The sequence below is a fragment of the Manacus candei genome, unplaced genomic scaffold (assembly GCF_025592945.1).
Source record: "Manacus candei isolate 608988 ecotype Guabito, Panama unplaced genomic scaffold, ASM2559294v1 h1tg000014l, whole genome shotgun sequence".
Taxonomy (NCBI): Eukaryota; Metazoa; Chordata; class Aves; order Passeriformes; family Pipridae; genus Manacus; species Manacus candei.
In genome coordinates this window covers 46,659,800-46,682,856 of record NW_026138062.1, presented here as the reverse complement: position 1 = coordinate 46,682,856, position 23,057 = coordinate 46,659,800, and the positions used below count along the sequence as shown (strand labels likewise).

Sequence of the window (23,057 nt, the reverse complement as noted above, 5' to 3'; positions counted from 1 at the left end):
GGGCACTGGGCTCGTTCCCCCAGTCATTTATTTTAAGGGTTTGGGGTAACGAGAGATTGGTCACAGTTGCTGCACCCAGGAAGAGCTGTTTATCTCTGGTGGTATAATTCATCCTCCATTATTAATGTGATCAGCGCATTTTTTTTCAGAGGAGCACTGTGCAGAGATTTGCCTTGGCTGACATCGGTTTGGCACAGGTGGTACCACCTGCTATGCCTGTTTTAGGAGTTGGTAAGACTCCAGACAATCTCAATCACTTAATAGTTGACCTGTTTTTATATAGGGAGCAGCAAAAATGGATTTGAGTATTTTCAGATGCTTTTGACATATATTACTTTCAAAAATAACTCTTTTAAATTAAAATTTTATATACAATTAATGTTATCTCAGAAATGCCATGCTTAAATTTAGCATCAGAATAGATGTAGTACAACATGTATTCATGTGTGTTTAACAACATCATGATTTTTTGTTGTGTTAACACTCTTTTTATACTGCAGTGTGTTGGCATACCATGGTGTGACATGGATATAAGTTGTGCTGGAGTTGATAGAATTTGAGATGGTGCTTAACATTCTACTGAATTCTGATGAGAATATTCAGTAGAACAGTCATGAATAGTTCAGGATAGTTATGTCACTTTTCTGTTGTAGGTATGACATATATTTAACAGACCCAGAATAAAATTACAGTTTTACAACCTGTCATCACTGTCTAAGTCCACTTAATGTTTCATTCATGGGCTCTTCAAGGCATAACATCTTTGGGGACACAGACTTTCCATTTGCTTTGTGCTTGTTCAGTACCTTGCCCAGTATGTTTGCTGTTCAGTGCTTCCTGGCCCATTTTGTCTCCCATCTCTTGAATGCTTATGTTTGGTCAGGTCAGAATCCTCTGGGGAGCAAACATTCTTGTGCCTCCATCTGCAGGGTACTCTGTTTTCCCCGTAGATATCAAGTGTCTGGCCTTCAGAATCAATGTCCAAGCCTGCAATGAATGTTATATTCAAAACAAAGATTAAAATTAAGCAGGAGTGATTTTATGCAAATTTGATATGCTGCATGTCCAGATCTCTGCTGATGGTAGCATCTCCTGGTGTGCATCTGTTTTTTCATGGTGCTTCACTATAACTTCAGTCTGCTGCACTTATTTACATAGTAGAAGTGCTGTCTTTCATTACTTAGGCATGTTTTTCAGTAATTAATTCTTAACTACAATTAGTCCAGACCTGCTTTCATAGCTTTTTATTAATATCACACAAAATCCTTATACATCTTGTACTGCATGCTTAGCATTCAAATCTGTAAGTACTGCCATAACATTATATTATTTTACAAGCACAGAGCAAACAACTAAGGATTTTTGTTAGTGCTCATCATGGAACGGATGCCTCTTCTCTGTGGAAAACTCATAGTCTGCTGGAAGAATGTGTGTGAGACTTTGTGGGTAAAGAGGTGATTTGACCATTATGGAATATAATAAGCTTGAAATGGCTTTAAAATGAAAAGGTGAAAAAGAGATAGGAGTTAGTCTTGTTGAATTACTCTAGTTGAGAGCCCCAAATTTGATTTCAGTTTGTGAGTTTCTTAAATTATAGTAGACCAGCCCCACACTGCTCTCTCTGTCCTTTCTTAGGTGAGGGGGGAGACATGTTAATGATTAAAAGAACATGGGAGCAGGGCAGAAAGTGGATATTCAGGAGTACTCTTCCTCTTCATATTTAAATGTCCATTAGCTAGTTGACATCATCCATAATAGCTTTTATGTAACATTCAGTAGTGATGTACCACCTGATTTCATTTACTTCCCTTCAAACTAAATACTTAAAAAGCTTTGGGTTTGCAAATGTCTAAAAAAAGCTGCCAGAAGCAGTCAAACAATATTTTTCCTTCTTTGGATTCCACTCAATTACAGTGAGGAGACATTAGTCAGCAGTAGAAGTCCAGTTGTCCATTTTTTTTGCTGGTGCTGCAGATGGGACCGGATAACCCTCCCAACTTAATAATAACTAGAATAACCACAAAATAGGTCATAGAATAATGGAATGGTTTGAGTTGGAAGGGACCTTAAAGATCATCTCGTTCCAACCCCCCTTGCCATGGATAGGGACATCTTGCACTAGACTAGGTTACTCAAAGCCCCATCCAACCTGACCTTGAGCAGTTCCAGGGATGCCACAACTTCTCTGACATTACTTTCTGATGATTGCAGTCTCAGTGTTCTGTCTCTTGAAGGAACATGGGCTGCTGTATACCCAGAATAAATATTAATTATCTTAATTAATTTTAAATACCTTAACTAGTTCCTAATGTATTACAACAGGTTGTCTGAGGTTTTGGTATGTTACTGAACTCTCTTTATGTGCACACATGCTTTTTTGAATTTGAGTTAAAGCAAATACCTCGACTGTATTATTAAGAAATTTGTTTCTCAAAAGCAGAAAAAAGTTTTATTCAGCAGTATTGGAGATATGACGTTACACTGTGCTGCTACTTCTGGCTGATTTGATTTCCAACTCAAAATCTCTGTTGAGAAATGGCTCTTATCAGAGTTTTCTTTTCTCACTTATGTTTATTATAGAGTCCTGCCTATGCTTTCCTATATTCTACCTCCATTCTTCTTTGAGGCCTTCTTATGGAAGGCAAAAGTTACAATATAGTACATTAATTATAAGATATAATACTTCCTGTGACTCTGAAACAAACATCAGTAAGTGTGATACCTGGTAGATGTAATGAGCTAAATAGATAGATTTTGTGCAATACTCACTGCTTTGTGCACATCAACACTAAACCTCATGGTTCAGTTCAGCACTTCTAAGTTGGCTACTAATAGAAATAAAATCAGGGATACATTTGAGTGTTTTCAGTTGAAATTTAGATGTTTCCTCACCCCATCAGAGTCACTTTTCCTGGGTAAAAATGTCATAAATAGCATTCTGTTGTTTGTGGTTTTGTTTTGGGTTTTGTTCATAACTACTGGGTTTAGGACTTTGTTTTTGTATAATGTACCTGGCATCATAATTATGCCTTTCTTTGGAAGATGAGAGCTACGTACTATGCCACGGGGTACCTCTTCATTTTAGGTGCAAATATATGTTCATCTTAACTGTGATATTTTAACTACACGAAATTCACAGCACATTTACACCTCTGCCTATCTCACATATCTTTTGTTAGGCATTTTCATTACAGAATGAGCTGTACAATATGTACAATTTACGTAACTTTAAGAGTAGTAGATGAAGGAATGGAAATTTTTCCTTCAAAAAAAAGTGCTACTGGATTATTGGATGACAGAATGTATTTTCTTTCACTTGATTCTCATAAACCACTTTTTGAATACCACAGAGAGTAATTGCTTCAGGAAGAGTTTATTACTAGATGTTTAACCACAATAAAAATTTTTGAGCTTTATGATGTATTATGAAGTTCTGCAGGAGGTAAAAATAGCGTGAGTTTCTGAGCCTGAAAAGTTGCTCAGACCCTCTGCCAGTTGTACCTGTCACTGGAATTCTGGTTTTGTCACTGGAATTGAATAAGGTACCTGCCTTATTTGCCAATGGTGAGTGCACAGGTAGTTTTCATGCAAGGCATCTTCCAACCCAAAACTAGATTTTATTCAGAATTAATAGAAAAGTTCAACCATAGGGTAAGAATAATGATAGGAAGCATTGGAGGAAGTTATAAGAGAAACTAGGGGGAATAATATGGAAAGAAAAAGTCAGTGTGGTTTTGTGAAAAGGTAAGAAAAAGCAGATCTGTATCCAAGGTGGAGTGGTAAGTAAATTCATTGGAACCCATGTTATCCTTTCTCAGCAGCTCTGCACATAAACTCCCAGTTTTGTCCTTTCCCTTTCTGCAGGCAAGGAAAGTCTATGCCAAGCCACCAGGGTTAATTTCTAATTCTCACACTTTCTGAAATTTATTTTTGGTGGACTTTCTCCTCCTTAGCGTTTTCTCCAGACATTTGAGTGTATAAGTGCTCTTTTTTTCCACCGCATCGCTTTCCTCTATAAACACATTTGTGGTTAAAAGCTGGTCAGTAATCTGGAAATGAAGTCATCAGAATTATTTCAAAGAACAGAATTTTGGAGTAGAAGAGAAAAAGAGTTTCTCCCTTGAGGCCTTTCAGAAATCCATAGAAATTAAAGAGGAGTCAATTGTCTGTGATTTCATTGCTTTTGCTATTTTACAGGGGAACGAGGAGTGGGGAAGCATTTATGCATTTTTACATATTCTCTGCAGAGTGGGTTTTAAATGGCTCGATGTCAAAAACAAGTCTTTCTATAGATGCTTTTGCTTTTCCTTTTTTCTGAATTTATGGTTTCTTACCACAAAATCTTTCTGTCTTTTCTCTAGGGCTTCATTAGGATGTTTAGCATTGGTTACCTGATCCAGTGTTGCCTTCGGATTCCTTCCACCTTCCGGCATCTGTTTACACAACCATCACGGCTATTTTCCCTCTTCTACAACAAGGAAAATTTCCAGCTTGGAGCTTTTTTGGGATCTTTCGTCAGTATATACAAAGTAAGTGTGTAGCATACAGAAATGATAAATGCCATGGTTTTTATTTCACTTTTCAGAATATCACAAAGAGCTAAAAATTCCAGCTGCTTGACAGTACTGATGCTGTTTGCTACAGCATGTGACTGACAAATTCTATGCTATTGCAATAATCAAATTGTAAACAGAAAACTAGTCTTCCATATCCTGTTTTTTTTTCTATCATTTCCAGATAAACCAGATGGATTTTACAGTGTTGTTTCAAGATCAGGTGACAGGGAGTACTTCAGAGAAAGTGCATTCAGATTTCAAAGAGAATTGCTGGTACACAAAAGCATTTTAGTGCAGACACAAGTAGTGATTGCAGTAGCGGCAGTGTTGCCAGAGAGAAGCCATTTGCAGATTTTGTTGGCTCAAATATCTGGAATTCTTATTTGACACTAAATAGCAGGAAATTGCAGAACATACAATGCGTAGTGAGGAGACATTGCACTTACAGCTTGGAAGTCTGCCCTTCTACACTATTATAAGATGACAGATTGTGAACTGATATGTATTCATACATTATTGTTGGAATTAATCTAATTATGTTTATTTATACCAAAAGAGAAGATGGCAAGGCACATGCCCTAAGGCAGAATACATTGCATAGTGCAGTGCTGAAGTGGCTTTTGGACTCTTATATTCTTAATCACACTTGCAATTTTTCACCTGCTACTTTATTCACACTGCAAAGTTAGGATCATTCTGTATTATTAAAGGTAAATACAAGAATTTATAAGGTTCCAGAGTTTAAAATTTTTGATGGCAAAATGCAAATAGGCTGTCTGAAGTTTATTTGAAAATTAAATTTTTGCTCAAACTTTAAGAACAGAACCTTTAGAGAAAAAAAACCTTAAATTGGAAAAACTGAAAAGACTTTGGTGTTTTTAAAAGCTCTTTGCTAAGTGTAATTTAGTCTTACAGATGCTCATTTTATGAGGGTGACCTACTCTTACTTTTATTTACTATTTATTAATTACTGGCACTGGCGAGGCCACACTTCAAATCCTGTGTTTGATTTTGGACCCATCACTACAAGAAAGACATTGAGGTGCTGGACCATGTCCAGAGAAGGGCTGGTGAAGGCTCTGGAGCACAAGTCTTATGGGGAGTGGCTGAGGAAACTGGGGGTGTTTAGTCTGGAGAAAAGGAGGCTCAAGGAGGACCTTCTCACTCTCTACAACTACCTGAAAGGAGGTTGTATCCAGAGAGGGGTCATCCACTTCTCCCAAATAACAAGTGACGGGACAAGAGGAAATGGCCTCAAGTTGTCCAGGGGAGTTTTAGATTGGATAGTAGGAAATCTTTCTTCATTGCAAGCATTGTCAAGCACTGGAACAGGCTGCCCAGGGAAGTGATGGAATCTCCACCCCTAAAGCTGTTCAAAAGGTGTGTGAATGTGGCTCTTGGGAACATGGTTTAGTGGTGGACTTGGTGGGTGCTGAGTTAACAGTTGGACTTGATGATCTTAAATGACCTTTGCAGGCTAAATGGTCCTATGAGTCTATGATTCTACTATATGTTATTGATTGCATTTCATAACTTACACAGATCTGGGTTGCATTATATTTTTTTTTCTAAATTGAGATAAGCATGTAGGCCAGCAGAGATTCTATTCACTCAAAAAAAATTGGACCACAGACAAAAAAAAGGGAAATGCGTGGGGCATTTTGAATCTGAAGGAATATGCAGTTCTAATTTTTTTAGGTTAATATGTTTTTGTGGTTCCAGAATTTATTGGATGTATGGAAAAATCTCAAGGGGTTTGGTGTGTAATTGAAAGCAGCCTTTATCATGGGAAAGAGTCTAGGCAGCTACAGCAAATGAAGATGATGTGAATTCAAGATTAGCTTTGGTATTAGATTGGTATTCAAATTAGATTGATCTGCTCTCTGATTTTGAAAAAAATGATAGTGGTAATCTGTAAATTAAAACACTGAAATATTTTGGGTATGGTGTCCAACTCTCTGGCTTTAGTATCACCAGTGCTTTTAAAGATTGTTCTTTGGTTGTGTTGATGTCTTGTGTTTTTGTTGATGTAATTCAATGTTTCTTGATGTGGTAAAGAGGATTACTGAATCAGACAGAACATGTCCCAGTAATGAAAGTTTCTACAGCTCTTAAGAGATTTACAATTGTGATTTTACATTTCTCTTACAAACCTCTTACAATGGGAAAGTTTGCTGCCTCCATGTCAATTAAATTCCCTTCTATTATAGCAGTCTTATCAAGTAGGAGAATACATTATCCATGGAACTGTTCAAAGCCAGGCTGAATGGGGCCCTGAGCAATCTGATCTAGTGGAAGGTGTTCCTGCCCATGGCAGGGGGGTTTGGAACAAGATGATCTTTAAGGTTCCTTCCAACCCAAACCACTCCATGACGCTATGATTATGGATATTATCACACTACACTCTTATCACGCTACACTCTTAATTCATACTGTGTGCTGTATCACTAGCTTATAGAGTTATATCTCCAGTCTGTGTGTTATGAATGTTATGGGGCTAATCCTGCTTTCTTTTCACCTACAGGGCACAAGTTGCTTCCTGCGCTGGGTCCGGAACCTAGATGATGAGCTTCATGCACTTGTAGCTGGTGAGTCCATGAAAAGCAGTTTATTTTGCCTGTGTTGGGACTCTGCAAATACTCATCTTGTCTGTCCTCCCATTCCCCTTTTCAGACTTCTGTGCTGAAAATAGGACTGTGTACATCATGATTGTGTCAAAGTGACAGTGATGTTTCAAGTAGCTTCAAAGAAAGGGTTGCAATTAAAATTGTAAGGCAAATTCAGTCAAATGGTGAGGGGTTTATGGTCAACTCTAGGAACAGTATGTCACTGTGTGCACAAATATAGACATGTCCTTTAATTTTCAACTGTAGAGATGTGAGAGAGATGTGAGAGATGTGAGGTGCAAATAGTAATTCTTCCATATGTGACAGAATGCACATTGGAAATTATGGGCTCCACTGGGTCCAAAGAAGAACCCTTTTGCCATGAAATTTCTGTGGTGGTGCAGGCTGTTTGTGCATCTGTCACGTGTTGGAACCTCAGAGGTCTCTTATTCCAAAAAGAAGAGAGAAGTTTGATACCATGCTCCTGAGCACTGAAGTACAGATTTGTTTCAGAGTTTCAAAACTTTTTAATGACACAAACCATATTTGGACAGGCAGCACAGGAAGGTCACTGAGCTGTGTTGTAGCAACAGAAATAAATAGTCTTGTGCAGTGTGTGTTGGGCTGACATACCGCAACAGCAACACAAGTAACAGTGCTTTTTTTTCTAATTGTTACAGGGTGTCTAGCAGGGATTTCTATGATGTTTTACAAAAGTACAACTATCTCTATGTATCTGGTGTCCAAATTAGTAGAGGTAAGTTATTATCCTTGTAACAGAGGTCTTCATCTATTTTCTCAAGGCAGAAAAAAGGAAATGAACTTTGTAGGCTTTGTCTGGCAATTCCAGTAAAATACAAAGCTGTGTGGTGACGGTGTGTTTCAGTACCTGATGTGTGCCAAGAGGCATTGCTGCCATGGGGTCTCTTTCTTATATTCTTTTCTCTGACTCATTTTAAAAGTCCTTTATCCACTGGTCTCCATGTATATTCTCCATGAATTTTCTTAATCTCCTGATAACCCTTTGCTTTGTAGCTTTTGCATATTTTTTAAATCTGAAAGTTCCAAGAATGTCTGTTCTGCCAGAAACATAAATCAGACCTAGTCCTTAATTGCAGATTTATTGCCAAAAGCTACAGCTTAACTTCCTACCTTTGTTCCCTAATTTTGGCATTCAGCAGTTTATGATAACTCAAAATGGCTTAGATTTTAGTCTATAGCTGGAGTTGTTTGTCAGTGTGCTTCAACTGATTGAATTCCCAGCTTTGGAATGAACTTTGTTCTAATTACTAATCTTCAAGCTTGAATTATTTCTGTGAACTTGTTAAAATTAGGAGCCCAGGACAAAAAAGAAGTTATAGGGTTTGGATATCGTAATTATAATTTGCTAACCAGCATTTGATTTCTTACTGTGATTTTTCCATAAGATCAAGACTTAGTCATGATTATTCCCCAAACAGCACCAGTGGAATGAGTTGAGAATGTTCTCTTACTATGCATCATCCTGAATCACATATTCCGGCAGACCTTGAGGGCCTCGTTCCCTAGTGATATTTATCCACCTCCATTACCAGAGCAGAGTTCACTTAAAAGAACATAAATAGAAGGAACTTTTTTTTTGTTATGCATAAAATTAAACATAAAAATGGAAGATACTCTCTGTTTATTCCTGCTCCTTGTTATCCTAGACAAAGCTCTGAAGGTAGTTCAGATATTGGTGATATAAAAAGAATTCTGAGTTATCCATATTGACTTTTAGAATACCAGTTGTAAAAAAAAATATTATCTTGTATTGCTCATGGTTTTCTCTGGACTTTGAGACATCGTGGCTACAATGAAATGAGGAAAGTGCTGTGTGTTGTTTCTTTCCTTTTTTTTTTTAAACTACTTTTATCATCTTATGCAAGCCAAGGGTAACTGACCAAAGAGGCGTGTGCTGCTTTGCAAGGTCAAGCTGTGCTCAGGAAAATAAACTTTACATGTTTTCTCAGAAAGTAAAGTATGTGATTTCAAGCTGTTTAAGAACAGTGAATATTCACTTTGTTGGAATAGTTATAGCATTGTTCTTTTGCTTTTTTAAAATGAAGAATTTAATAGAGGAAACTTTCCCTTTTTTGTCTTTAGGATCTCTAACACCCAAGCTGTTGCTAGTCCTGTTCTATGCATTAATAGCTTCTTATTAGATTGATCTTGGATAACTTCTATAAGTTATCTCAATCAGTTTCACATTTGTGGACATATAAAAAATATATCGGCATAGTTAATAATGTTGACTTTTTTTTGAAATTGTGAAATAAAAAGTAAAAAGTTACTTTTGTTTTATTCAGCATTTTTTGTCTATTTTTATAGACTATATACTTTAAAGGCATTGAAGCAGGGAAGGTTCCCTATTTTCCTCATGCAGACAGCATCATCTATGCCATTTCTACATCGATATGCTTTCAGGCAGTAAGTATGTCATTCTCTAACAGAAAATCAAGTTCTTTAAGTCAAAAGTTGAATGAAATGAGGAGCACAGGAATACGGTTATATAGAAAAGATGGTGTGATTGCAGCAAAATGCTGTGAATCGGGGCTCCTGCATCCTGTTTTTGAGTGTCACTGTGGAAAGGTCATTTCTGGGACTCAATTTCTCATATGCTTATAGCTGAATATGTTATACAAAGCATTGAATTCTTTGGAAAGGATCTTAAAATGCATTGACCCAGAAGATGAAAATACACGTATAGACTTTCATAAGCACATGAAAGGACAGTTTCTCAAGGCAAACAATACAATAGAGTATTTTATGGGTTTTTAGATCGACTGAAAGCTTTGACTTTCAGCTGACTTGAATTAATTGAAGTTATTGAATTAATTGCCTAGTTGAAAAAAAATCTGCAAAAAAATAGTAAAAAAACCTGAAGTTTTACATTTGAAACAAGCTTTTGCACTTCTGAAGTCAGTTCCATGCCTGTATCCTCAGTCCTTTTATCCTCTGCATCAGCTGGAAAAGCAACTTTTCAGTGGTACACAAATTGCTATTCTATTTCTGCTGAAACATCCCACTGCATGTTTTCTGGACCTCCATAACTATCTGTATATGTATTTTCTTAGGTATCTATGCCGAGACGTTTGTTATTCACTATATTCATAAGTGACATGGAAAAATAATGGAACGGAGAGAAGACAAGGATTTTGGTTATAAGACATTTAAGATAATGTAACGTTGAATATAAATATGACTACAGGAAATGGTAGATCACAAAATGCAGAGTAGGTAGGGTACAAAGTAGCAGGTAAATTTTGCATCTACAAGTGCAAAATCATGTACATAAGACTGATGATTGCTGTTGCTTTCTCTGCAATGAGATGTAATTAAATTGCCACCACTTGTAAATGGTACTCTTCTGGGAATATCAGTCTGTGCTGGTGGAGGTCACACAGAGCATTGAATTCAGCAGAAAGCAGTAAAAGTTATTTCCACAGAAATCCTTTTGGTAGTTTTGGCAACATAATGTAGCAGACAAGGTCTTGCCTGATGCTGTCAGCTGTCTCTGATAGAATCCTCTCCTTGCAGGCTGTCATGGAAGTTCAGAACCTGAGACCTTCATACTGGAAATTTCTTTTACGACTAACAAAGGGCAGGTGTGTAATCAGGGGGGTGTTATGGCTTGTCTAAACATGTCATTGATCACATTTAGCTTTCTGTGTCATTCACTGTCAACAGCAGAGCCATAGAAGTACATAAGGGCTAATTTCCTGAGGATTTACTTCGCTTTTCAAATGGTTTCCACTACACTTTAAGTTCTTTGCTGCTGAAGCAACATTGCTGGGTTTAATCTAATGACAGGAGTAAAGACTTAAATCTTGTGAAGACTTTCAGCAGATGAGTGTTTTAATTGAAGCCTTTTTTGTCTCTAATTCACTCGGAGGGTGGAATGCTTTCAGATTTCAGTGGAATATGAAGAATCCAGTAAACAACTATACATGTTGAAGAAATCACTCACTATGTGCAGTGATCGACAACATGGAATTACTCTGTTTAAAAGCATTACTGGAAATGTTGGAATGTCTCTTAAGAATACTTTAAAGTTTCAGTAGTTTTTTATAGGACATCTGTTTCAGTTGGAAAAGGATTATTTTTTTTCCCCCCTGGAAAAATGAAAAATTGAAAAATGAAAAATTTTCACTGATCATAATCATAAATTTACACTTTAATATCTTAACTGGATATTTTGTCTATTATTTGCTGCAGGGATCTAAAAAGTTTTCTTTTTAAAATAGATTTTCCTGTAACTGATTTATAAAAATACAATTTAGTGAAGTGTACACTGTTATACTGGTGCAGCATGTGGTGGAAACATCTTGATCTTAATGGCATCCAGGTCTTGATGTAGATCAGTTTATGAATGGGAATGTAAAAGGTAACATTTGTTGTGACAGCAAACTCACTGGACTATAAAAATAGAAGTGAAATTAGAGGCCAATCCCTGGGCCATGTTGAACCTACACTCCCCATGGCACAGTACACACACGAGATGACTGAATGCATTGCTAGATGTAGTGGGAAGTTTTCCTTGGGATGCCTGGAGGCCATCTGCAGGCAGCCTCTGAGGCCATACAAACATGATACAGGGGATGATGTTAGTGCAGATATCCAATTTTGTCTGCATTTTTCCATCTTGTCTTAATCCAAAGCTTGCCTTAGGTGAAAGAGAGGAGGGAAAAGAAATTCTGTTCTGCCCATTTATTTTGTCTGAAGCAAATCTCTGTAATAGAAATTTGGATACTCTCTTCATAGAGGGAATTTCTTTTGACATTTCATAAATTTTTCAGTCTATGGTTTTGAAGAGTAACGAAATGGAAATATGTTGTAACACCCATAAAATTGTCATCCAGACTTGGATAGGCAAGTCTAGAGTTTGCTTTGCTGGAATGAGAGAGAACAGTAGTATGGTTTGGTTTGACCTTTTTTTTTGTGGTTAAAAGTTGAAAGGGATTCTCCCCTTTTTCACAAGTTGCATTATATGAAGTATACCTGCACAAAGACTATTAGTCACATTTGTCAAATTTTTTTTTTTTTAAATCTTTATTGCCTGATGTGAAAAACTTGAGATCTCTGAACAGTGCAGGTTGAAACCTGTATTTCAGAGATTTTGGTAGCCTTTTATGAAGTGAAATAATTTTAACAATGATTTTATTTTTTCATAAGTAAATTAATCTTGCGTTCATGCTCTCTTGTCTTTTCTTTTTCAGGTTTGCTCTCATGAACAGAAAAGTTTTAGATGTATTTGGCACTGAAGCATCTAAGAACTTCAAGGATTTCACACCTAAGCTTGACCCAAGATACACAGTTGTGCCACCAGAGCTACCGCTGGAGCTGTCTTGAACACAACAGCCTGGCTTGTCATTGAATGTGATTAGCATTTTGTCCTGAAAAGTTAATTAACTTGACAGTCGTATGTATGGAGGAGGGCTAGGGCTCCACTTCAGTATTATTTCAATGAGAAATGCTTTTTACCAATCGAAAATACTGCAGCTTTGCAGGAAGGTGTGGCTTAGTGATTTAACCCCTTCTATAAGCAGAAAATATTTTTGGATTGCTGTATTGGTTGGCAGTATGGTAGAATCCTGAATGAATTAAACAAATGAGTAATATATTTAGAGAAGTAAAACATAAATACGCATCATAATTTCAAAAACTCTGTAGTTCATACCAATAGAACATTTACTGGTAAAACTAAAAGTTATTATTAATTTAGAAAGAAAGACAACTGGCATAGTTTAGGTCCAAAATTTTACCTGGTGTTAGAAATAGGTGAAAATGCCTGCATGGTTTTCTAAATTGCATCACTGATTTGTCTCAAAAGAGCCACTACCCACTCATTAGTTAAAATTAGAGTATTTTTGCACAGCTGTGGTTGCAAAATAAGGCATTCCTTAGGAAAAGAAAATGCATATTGATTCAGAAATCACATTCCAGGGCTGTAAATTCCACTGATGATATAGATAACAGACAAGGAAAACAAGAAGGCGGTCCTGGTGGCTGCAGCGCTCCGAGGAGCAGTGGGTGTGGTGGTCAGCATCTGCCAAGTGGAAAAGGACAAGCTGGCAGAGGAAGGAATGAAACGTTCCAGCCTCTGAGATGGTGCTGGAAACAGCAGACAGTTACAAAAATAAAAAAGCCAAGAACAAAACAACACCCCCCCCCAAATATACTGAAGTGAAATGTTTATTTTTAAAAGGGCTTGACATTGTCTCCTTAGATGGCATCAGGTTGTTTGTCAGGCTGCAACGCCAGCCAGCGTTTCAAGCATTTCTTTAGAAGAGAGCTAACCCCTGAGGTTAGACTGTTACAAGAGAACAGTTTTGACAATCGTATTAATAGTGTTTTTTCCTTGTACTCGGTGAAGAATGGTTTTGCATCAGGCCATCAGACAGCCATGACTGGCACAGTTACATTGAATTTGATATGGTACTCAATGCAAATAACTACCTACACAAAGTCCATCTCATTTTTACTGTGCATATTTCTGCAGATTTGTCTTCTAAAGTGAGACCTTGATGTGCTAATTGCCTTTTTTTTTAACTTCTTTGGGGCTTTTTTTATTTAGAATCCATTCAGGTGATGCTGAATGATGTTCATTGCCCTAGAACTTAATGAAAAAATGAACTATATTCACACTCAGCTGAAAAGAGGCAAGATAAGCCAGGGAATTGAAATTGCAGTAGGTTGCATGTATTTTAAAAATAAAAGAAGAAGAAATCAGTGTTTTATTGGAAGTCTTTGTCAAGTGACATGAATTGGACTAACTAATAGACTCATCGTCTTGTAACACTGTAATCCTGCCCCAGACATAAGCATATTTTAATTCCGGTTAATTGAATACAGAATATGCAGTAATTTTTGTCAGATTTACAGAATTGTTGTGAAAATTGTACCAATTTGTGCACAAAATCTGTTTCTTCATCAGCTACACTAACAGTGATGCTTTATCACTGTTACTAAAGGTGCTTCATCCTTTAAAACAGTGGTTGTCCAGGTTAGTGTGAATAAATTTTGGCAAGCTAGTTTGTATGCAATATTTTATTGCTTGAAATATTATATTAAAATTCCTCAAAAGGAAATAAAAGTTAATTCAACAAGAACTTTAAAATGATTGTAATAGGTTTGTAGTGTTTTTCCACTGGAATATGGTCTGAAATATTTGACCTTGTAAAGTTTGAGAAGCTATATATTTTAGGTGGTATATTAAAACTCACATACTATATTATGAATACTTTCTAGTGTAACTATATACCATTCTCAAACTTAAAGATATTTTATAGATGGATTAAGTTTCTTCACTGGAATGACAATTGTGATTGTTTCTCTATTTGAGGTTTTTTTTGGAAAAAAAAAATCCAAGAACTACATCTCAGCAGCTAAACAAGAGTTTTGTCTATGTTTCTTGCTTCCAAAATTCACAGTCCTTGTTTTGAGTTATTCTCATGTAATATAAAAATAAATTAAAATTTTTTAAATTATTTTTAGTCAAATTGAATATATGTAAGAGAAAAAAATAAAGTCCTAATGTTCTTCCCAATAATAAACAGTTGCTGCTTGAAAAAGTGACTTTTTGACCATGTTGTTACTAATAAGCTCCCTGGAGTTGTAAGTGAAATAGAGTCATAGGATCATACAATAGTTTGGATGGGAAGGGACTTTTTAAAGGCCATCTAGTCCAAGTCCTCTGCACTTAACAGGGATACCTTCCACTAGACCAGATTGCTGAAAGTCCCATCCAACCTGGCTTTAAATGTTTCCAGGGATGGGACATTGACTTCCTCTCTGGGCAACCTGTTCCTGTGTCTCACCATCCTCATTATAAAAAGCTTCTTTCTTATATCTAATCTAAATTAACCCTTCTTCAGTTTAAAACCATTAGCCCTTCAAGTAATACTTGGTGGTGAAGGAATGCCAGGAATGTGACCGAGCATTTAAATTGTGTGTACTTGTTGCACAATAAAGACCTAACACAGTGTAAGTGATGAGGTTAACACCAAAGCAGTTCAGCTGACAACCTCTGTGCTTCCACGGGTCATTATTATTAACTCATATGAGTTAATGTTATTTAATGTTTCTTTTTTAAACACAGAAAACCACATTGCCAGGTCTGCTGACTGGGAAGAGCCACAGGGAAGAGCCTTCAGATCTGTCCACTGCATGGCCCAGATGGTTGGGCTGCATGGACTGAAATGGCAGCATTTTCTGCCACCTGATATCGCATGACTGGTTACTTTTTTACATCATTTGATGGGTGCCTCTTTGATCACATCAAACTTCTTGCAAAAGTTGATTTTGCAAGGGGAAATACAGAGGGAGGCTTGTTCAGGAAATGGTGGGAAGTGGTGGGTCAACCTGGAACGTCACAGTTCTGTGATAGAGGGTTGTATGTCCTTAGGGAGTCTGCTCAGGGCAACAGTGCTTGGCTCCCTGCAGGCATCTCAGGTGGCTGATACCCTATCTGTGGTCCCCAGAAGCAAACGCCTGTGGCAGGCAATTTTTTCACCTTTCCTTGAGGTTGATTGCATGTATGGCTCCTCTGGAGTTCCTCTCCGTCCCCACTGCTGCCCTTACTGTGCATCTCACTCTGTGGCTGTAGTCCCCATCTTACACCCAGACCCCCACATTCCCTGTCAGCAGCCTTTTGCCCCAGTTTCTCTTAGTTCTTCATCTCTCCCTCAACTCTGTCCACCCAGTGTTAGCAGTCCCCTGTCTTCTCTTCTGTCTTATCAGTTGCAGTGACAGCCCTTGGGTGTCTCCTTTTACTTCTACTCTGGAACAGCTTCTTCACTGGACATCCAGGGCAGTGCTTGCTCCTGCCCGAGGGAGTAGGCAGGCAGGGATGTTCCCCCATGTACCCATCTTTTGCTGCCACCCTGGGGTTTTGGTTGGCAGAGCTACTTTAGAAGCTGTGGAATTCAGCAGTCCAGATCTTGAGTTTTCCCCTCCCAATCCATGACGTTCTGGCCTGACTAAGATATATGTGGAAAATCCCACAGCAAAGGTTGCAATCTTTCTTTGATGATGGATGATCATTAATATGCTTTGCCTGCCCTCTTTCAGCTGCTTTTCAGGCTGTATGAGTTTGCTTCCATTGCAGACCTTCATCGTTCACCTTGTTGGACGTGATGGTGAAGATGTTGACATCTGCCACTGAGGAGAATCCTCCACTAAAGGAGAGGTATTTGGGTTTTTTTTTTCAGAATCACTTTAAATCTAGCACAAGGCTGAGATTACTGCTTTTTTGGGTTCCTGTGTGGTAGATACTTCCACCAGGGAGTGCATGAAGGCACATAGAAATTTTCATCTTTTAGAAAGCTAATAATAAAAGCAAAGAGTGCCTACAATAACAGATTTTTAGGTTTTATAGATAATGCCATCTCTGTTCATGAGGAAGATGAGTAAACATCAGATCTCCTTCAGTGTAGATGGAGCAGTTTCACTACTGAAGGTAAAATTGTGAGTGTCCTTGTATTGCCTCACAGCTGGGTCTCCAGAACAATCGCAGCTCTGCCTTCTGTAGGTGACATCTCTCCAGGCAAGGCTGCTCTCAGAAAATACAGGTTTCTGTTGTGTGGTCAACTAGGTCCATGCTCCCCATCATTTCTTAAACACAAGGAGAATAAAGATGCCTTCCATAATATGGACAAACTGTTCTAGTAGCTTCGTACACCTCTTATAGCAGAACTGGGACCCTTTTAACTGATGCTGCTCAGATGGGACATTTCTGAGAAATGCCAGTAAGACTCAAAAATAATTTTCAGAAAACTTTCAGAAATTCAGAAAATTTTCAGAAACCCCTTTGAGAACTTCCCTTTCCAAGCCACCATGCTCTCGCATTTTTTTTGAGGACATGGGAAGGGTTTTTTTCCAGATACTTGGTGACATCCCAGGCAGAGGAGTCTGCTGTGTTCTGAGCCCAGCCCTATGTTCAGCGAGTTAAAAATTTTGGACAGCTTGTGTGAAGCTTCAATTTCCAAATCTGCCAGAGGGAAACATTTCTGGGCAAGTGGTCCTTGGGTGTGTGTGCATTGACAAGGCACAAAAAGACACCAAGAAAATCAGTGATGCTTATACTGAGCTTTTACTTTGTTTAGGATTTTTTCCTACAACTCTATTTAACATGGAGTGGAGGCAGGGCCCAGGCTGTCTGTGGCTGGAGTCAAATGGTTTTAGAGGTCTTTATCAACTTACGTTATTCTATGATTCTGCATCAGGGTTATGAATCCTCACTGTGATGCAGAAGAAGCATAGGACTAGGGAGAGAGGGCAGGATGTAGCAAAATGCAGTTGGGGGCAGCAAAGTTGTTTTGGTGTCTGTAGCTTTGTGCCTAAATACCAGTCTGGAGACTGTCATTTCCAGATTGACTTTTCTTAGCAGTGTAGCCTTACCCAAGGAAACTGCTATTTCCCTCACTCCAGCTCAGTCCTTGTGCTGCACCTGGGTGGATCCAGCACTGGTGGGTAGTTGCAGGTTACTCAATTTGTGTATTGGGGGATTGTCTCACAAGTCTCCTCCTTTTACAAAACAAATACATTTTCCCCCACACCTCTGAGAATGCAATAGAAGAATTTGACGCTTTCCCTTGAGCTACACAGTTTCACAGGTTTTCTTATTATTTAATAGCAGATCCTGAATGATACATTACAGTAAGATTTAAGGCAATAATTTTTCCCCCATAAGAAGCCTAAAATTGACATTGTGGATGTACTGGCAAAATCACCCAGTGCTCTCCCTTGCCTTAAACCACATTGAAATGAGATCACATCACTCAGGACACAGCACTCAGCTTTTGCAGCTGAATGATTATGTCCTTCTATCTTCATCAGAGGACACTTGTTTTACCAACGTTTCTTTGAATGTGGCAAGCAGAAATGTGAATTAGAGCCTACTTTGATCTTAAGGATTTTTTTTTCCTGGCAAAGGTCAGGCAGTTTTCCACTTGCTAATTAAAGCATAGAGCAGTCAGAAGAATTTTAAATATTAATGCCAAGATTTTACAGAGGGTGGAAGAGTCTGGTTGGAAATCCAGGCGAATGATTAATCTTCTCATGCCAGTGGAATCCAATCGATGTTTTTTCCCTTCAGCTGCCACAACAGAGGCATAAAAACATTGCTGTGGCTGTTGGAGCAGGAGCTGATGGGACTGTTCCCAGGACTGCTTGAAGGTTACAGAAGACCTAATCACACAGGGTCAGGGACAAAGGCAGGGTTTTTTTTTTTTATTTTCCTAGTATTTTAGAGTGAAAACCTGATTTCCCATTGCAGGCAGTAAAAGCTTGCAAGAAGGGACAGGTTAGGGTGAGGTGAACAGACCTGATGGGAGAGTCTCACATTAAAACACTGCTGCTTGCACCAAATTGATACAAACATAGAAAAAAAATTCTAAACAACCCATAAATGTTTTGCTCTTTGTCTATTTGCTGTGAAAAAAAAAATAAACTCAGGCATTTCCAGCCCAGTTCACTTTGATTGTATTGACAAGCAGATTGAACATCTCAAACCACCTTGCACTGAGATGCTCTTGCTCCTCCTTGGAAACAGAAAATAATATCCTTTAGGCAATTTGAAACCAAGTCAGAAAGTGATCCCCTGGATGACCTGTGACCCCTTCTGGATGGCACCCACGGCCCTGTGCAGGGAGGGGGGACAGCTCTCAGCTGACAGCACTGGCTGTATGGAGCTGAGGTCTAGTCTCCTCTACAGCACTGTGGGATAGGCACTCACCACCTCCTCCATTGTAAGACCTGGCAGCACCAAGCAAAGTTTAAACTTAAGCAGATTTAAAGCAAATTAAAAAAAAAAAAAAGAAACTTTCCCCCTCACCATGACGTGCAACTCAACTGGGGAAAACCTTTTCTGTGACCATTTGCAGGAGTTGAAAAAGTGACTAACTACACCCAAAGACTTACAAAAGATATTGGCTCATGAGGTGCAATTCTCACCCCATTGCCATCTCTGCTGTGTGGGTTTGAGACTGTATTATCAGTACATAATGTTCTCCTAGAGGAGCTCTGAGTACTCTGTAATGAGGAATGGTCACTTGGACAAAAGTCACCTTCCAGGACTGCCTGGCCATAGCCCTGCTTAGCAGGACTGGTGGGACACTGGCAATCCATTGCAGCTTGTCAGACACCAGAGGCACCAACCCTTATCTCTGGAAGGGTATGATCTCTCTGCAAGCAGTAATATTCAGTTTCTCATTGGCTTGGTGAGAGATCCACCAGGTGGGTATATTTCCCCACTCCAAGAATGTACCCTGGCTGATGCCCACAGTGCTCAGGGTTTATGGAGTCATGGAGGAAAACAGGTACATTTCCACCAGCCCCTATTCGGTAGTGCCTCCCAAAAAGGTGGTCCTGTCCCTGTGCCTTTACTTAGTCCCTCTGTGTTTCTGTTACCCAGTGCTCTGTGTCAGCCCCATCAGAGAACCAAAGAACGGTTTGGGTTGAAAGGGACCTTAAAGATCATTTAGTTCAAACCCCCCTGCCATGGGCAGGGACACGTTGCACTAGACCAGGTTGCTCAAAGCCCCATCCAGCCCAGCTTTGAACACTTCCAGGGCTGGGGTATCTACAACTTCTCTGGGCAACCGGTTCCAGTGCCTCACCATCCTCACAGTAAAGGTTTTCTTCCTAACATCTAATCTCTGCTCTATTAGTTTAAAATCATTTCCCTTGTCCTATAACTATCTACCCATGTGAAAAATTCCCGTCATTCTGGGAATATTACTTTCTCGGGGGTAAAGGCAACTCGAGGCATTCTGGCTGGGGGTCTCCTGTGAGAGTGCACTGGTCATCTGCATGGAGCTGCTTGAGGCCTCCTGGGCTGCAGCCCCAATTTTATTATTAATACACTTTTCACCACTCTCAGCCAAGGTGGGTCTGTCATCAGGGTGACTTGGAATAGGATTTTGCTTGGTCACATTTGGAAGGAGAGCTTAATAGCTCTGGCACAACTGCTCTTGTGTCTACCAACCCTATTGTTCTGTGATGGGTTGTCAGATTTTGCCTTGATAGCATCTTTGAAGGCACATGGCCTTGATTTCCCAGCTCACACACCAAGGGTGATGAAGAAATCCAGTTGGTTTTCTACAACAGTTTAGATAAATCCTCTGCAGGGTCACATTGACAGCAAAGAGGTGTCCTGGAAATCCTGTTTAGTCAGGTGCTCTGTCCCACAACCTTCAGTGAAACATAAACTCAATCCCTACAGTTGATCCCAAAAACAAAACAGTGTTCCTTGTGCAGGGGATGTCAGGGAAGCCAAAAAGGTGGTATATGCCTAAATATCTCTACTTCATGTCTGCAGGCGTACTAGGGTCAAAAGACATCACCCTTCATACGTGTTTTTGTGGATGGGACCAGCAGCAGAACAGCTTCATGTGCCCAGGCACAGCCTGCTGGAATCTGGGCAGGAAACCACTGGCCACAAGAACAAACTCGGGATCATTGAGCCCAAGGCCACTCACCACCACAGGCTTCCTCTGATGGCTTGGAGTCTGTTTCTCAAGCAACTACTGCAGTCAGGCAGGGACTGGATGGATTAGACCAGTCCCAGCCAACACAACTGAGCCAGACTCACCACTGCCATCAGAGCCATGCCCAGTGGCACCACACGATGTGGAAGACACAAAACAAAGCTGCTCTGATGGAAAACCTCCCCTTTTGATAGTGCCCTTCACATGCTAGTCTGCCTGGGAATTGAGCTCTGTGGAGTCTCTGATGGTCAGCTGTTTGTAAGCATGACCTCGGGCTTCATATGTCTGGGAAAGAGAGGGAGCCTGGAAAACAGCCTTCATAGTGCTCCTGTGGGAAGCCAAATGCTGAAGTCTTTCTCACCTCAGCTAGAGTTTCTGCTCACCTGCCTGTCCCCCTTCACCCTCATGGTCCTTGTTCAATCCCACAGTAACTTACAGCTGCTGAAGATTATCTGCATCTCTGCTCCAGGGCATGTAAAATCCAAAGATGATTCAACAGGGCGAGCTCAGCCTTCTTGCTCAGCTGGGAACAGCAGCAGTGGGGCTGCCCTTCTCAGCTGAGGATGTCTTTGACTGTAATGCCGGCTTTGATCTGTACACAGACAGGGATGCTGGGCAGGAATTACTGCTTGCTCCAGTAATCAAAATACTACTCAGCATGGGATTAATTTTTGAATCCATGAGTTAGTTTTAAATTATTTTGCTTTAATAAATTGGGGAGGGAGGAGAATATTCTCACAAAAATGAGAGTGAGTCCAAGTAAAACAGCATGTGTAGCAATGCAAAGTGATTTTCTTTGGAGCCTGAGGGAGCTGAGGCCGTATTTTCAGTCTTTAGCTCAGATCCTTAGAACAAATCTTTCTTTGAGTCCTTGATTCTTAAAAGTTTTCTGTGCGATAAGGAAAGAGTGACCTTTTGTTTGCTGTCTTGAGAAATTTTGCCCAAGACTTGACAATTAAAGCACTTTATGCCATCATGTGGAAGAAAGATCTCTCTCTGCTCCTGTCTGGTCTCTCCTGCAGTAGATGAGAGCACAGATTATACTCCCAAATGACTTAGGAGTTTCATTCTCCATTTTTAGGGCTTCCATCTTAAACCATGATTCTCAAAATCCACCCCAGCTGCAGTTTAACTTACCATTTTTGGGGTCTTTTCAGATGTGAAGAACTCTGAGGACCTTCTGCGCTGCCACTTCTCCTGTGTGGATTTCCTCATGTGTGTATGTCACACCTCATCTGTGACAGTGATGAGAAGCCTCCTGCCTTCCACATGTCAACAGGGATATGAGGGTCCCTTTGCCAAGGCTAGACCTCTGAGGCAACAAGAAAACAGTCCAGAGGGAATGAGGTCTGGCCCGTGCAAACTCCTGGACACGTGCCAGGACCTGCTGGTTGTGTAGCGATTGATCCTGGCCAACAAAGATCAAGGAGCTTGCACACAAATCAGGGTTTAGAGCCCACCTGTTTCTAGTCCCAGGCACCCTTTGGTTTAGGGGCATGGAAAACTGCCCAGTGGTAAGGGACCTGGGGGTGCTGGTTGGCAGTGGCTGAACAGTGTGCCCAGGTGGCCAAGAAAGCCAATGGCATCCTGGCCTGTATCAGCAATAGTGTGTCCAGCAGGACCAGGGCAGTGATTGTCCCCCTGTACTTGGCACTGGTGAGGCCACACCTTGAATCCTGTGTTCACTTTTGGGCTTCTCACTACAAGAAAGAACTTAAATGCTGGAGCATGTCCAGAGAAGGGCAAGGAGCTGGGGAAGGGTCGGGAGCACAAATCTGATGAGAAGGGACTGAGGAAGCTGGAGGTATTCAGTCTGAAGAAAAGGAGGTTCAAAGGAGACCTTCTTGCTCCCTACAAGTACTTGAAAGGTGTTTGTAGTCAGGAGGGAGTGGATCTCTTCTCCCAAGTAATAAGCAATAGGCCAAGACGAAAAGACCTCCAGTTTCACCGGGGGAAGTTTAGACTAGACACTAGGGAAAATTGCTTCATGGAAAGAGCAGTCAAGCATTGGAACAAGCTGCCCAGGAAAGTGGTTCCTGGAAGTGTTCAAAAAACCTGTAGATGTGCTGCTTAGGGGCATGGTTTAGCGGTGGACCTGGCAGTGCTGGGTTAACAATTGGACTCGATGATCACAAAAGTCTTTTCCAACCTTAATGATTACATGATTCTATGGGGAGGGACACGGTTTCCCACATCTCCAGCACTCTTGAGGGACTGCTGCTGCACTTGCTGCAGAGAGCAGCAATAAGGGCTCAGTGGAGAGGCATGAAAACCTTAGCTGGCAGATTGGTAAAGATTTCATTGTCATTTAGACTTGCCAAGGCAAGATTTTTGTCCCTTTGTTTTCACAGGAAGTTTCTGATTCCTAGTTGTCGCTTACTGCTGTT

General features: G+C 39.8%; 1 protein-coding gene across 2 annotated transcripts in view; it reads left to right on the top strand.

Annotated features, from left to right (window-relative positions):
• The window catches only part of TMEM135 (transmembrane protein 135), a 173,016-nt gene extending 158,258 nt beyond the window's left edge, over positions 1 to 14,758 (top strand). For both annotated transcript variants that reach the window (XM_051779268.1, XM_051779267.1), the window contains 6 exons: positions 4,362 to 4,529; positions 7,081 to 7,144; positions 7,843 to 7,919; positions 9,512 to 9,610; positions 10,721 to 10,788; positions 12,400 to 14,758. In XM_051779268.1, coding sequence (XP_051635228.1) covers positions 4,362 to 4,529; positions 7,081 to 7,144; positions 7,843 to 7,919; positions 9,512 to 9,610; positions 10,721 to 10,788; positions 12,400 to 12,532 — 609 coding nt within the window. In that variant the 3' untranslated portion in view covers positions 12,533 to 14,758. The remainder of the gene's footprint in view (positions 1 to 4,361; positions 4,530 to 7,080; positions 7,145 to 7,842; positions 7,920 to 9,511; positions 9,611 to 10,720; positions 10,789 to 12,399) is intronic.
• The last annotated feature ends 8,299 nt before the right edge of the window (positions 14,759 to 23,057 follow it).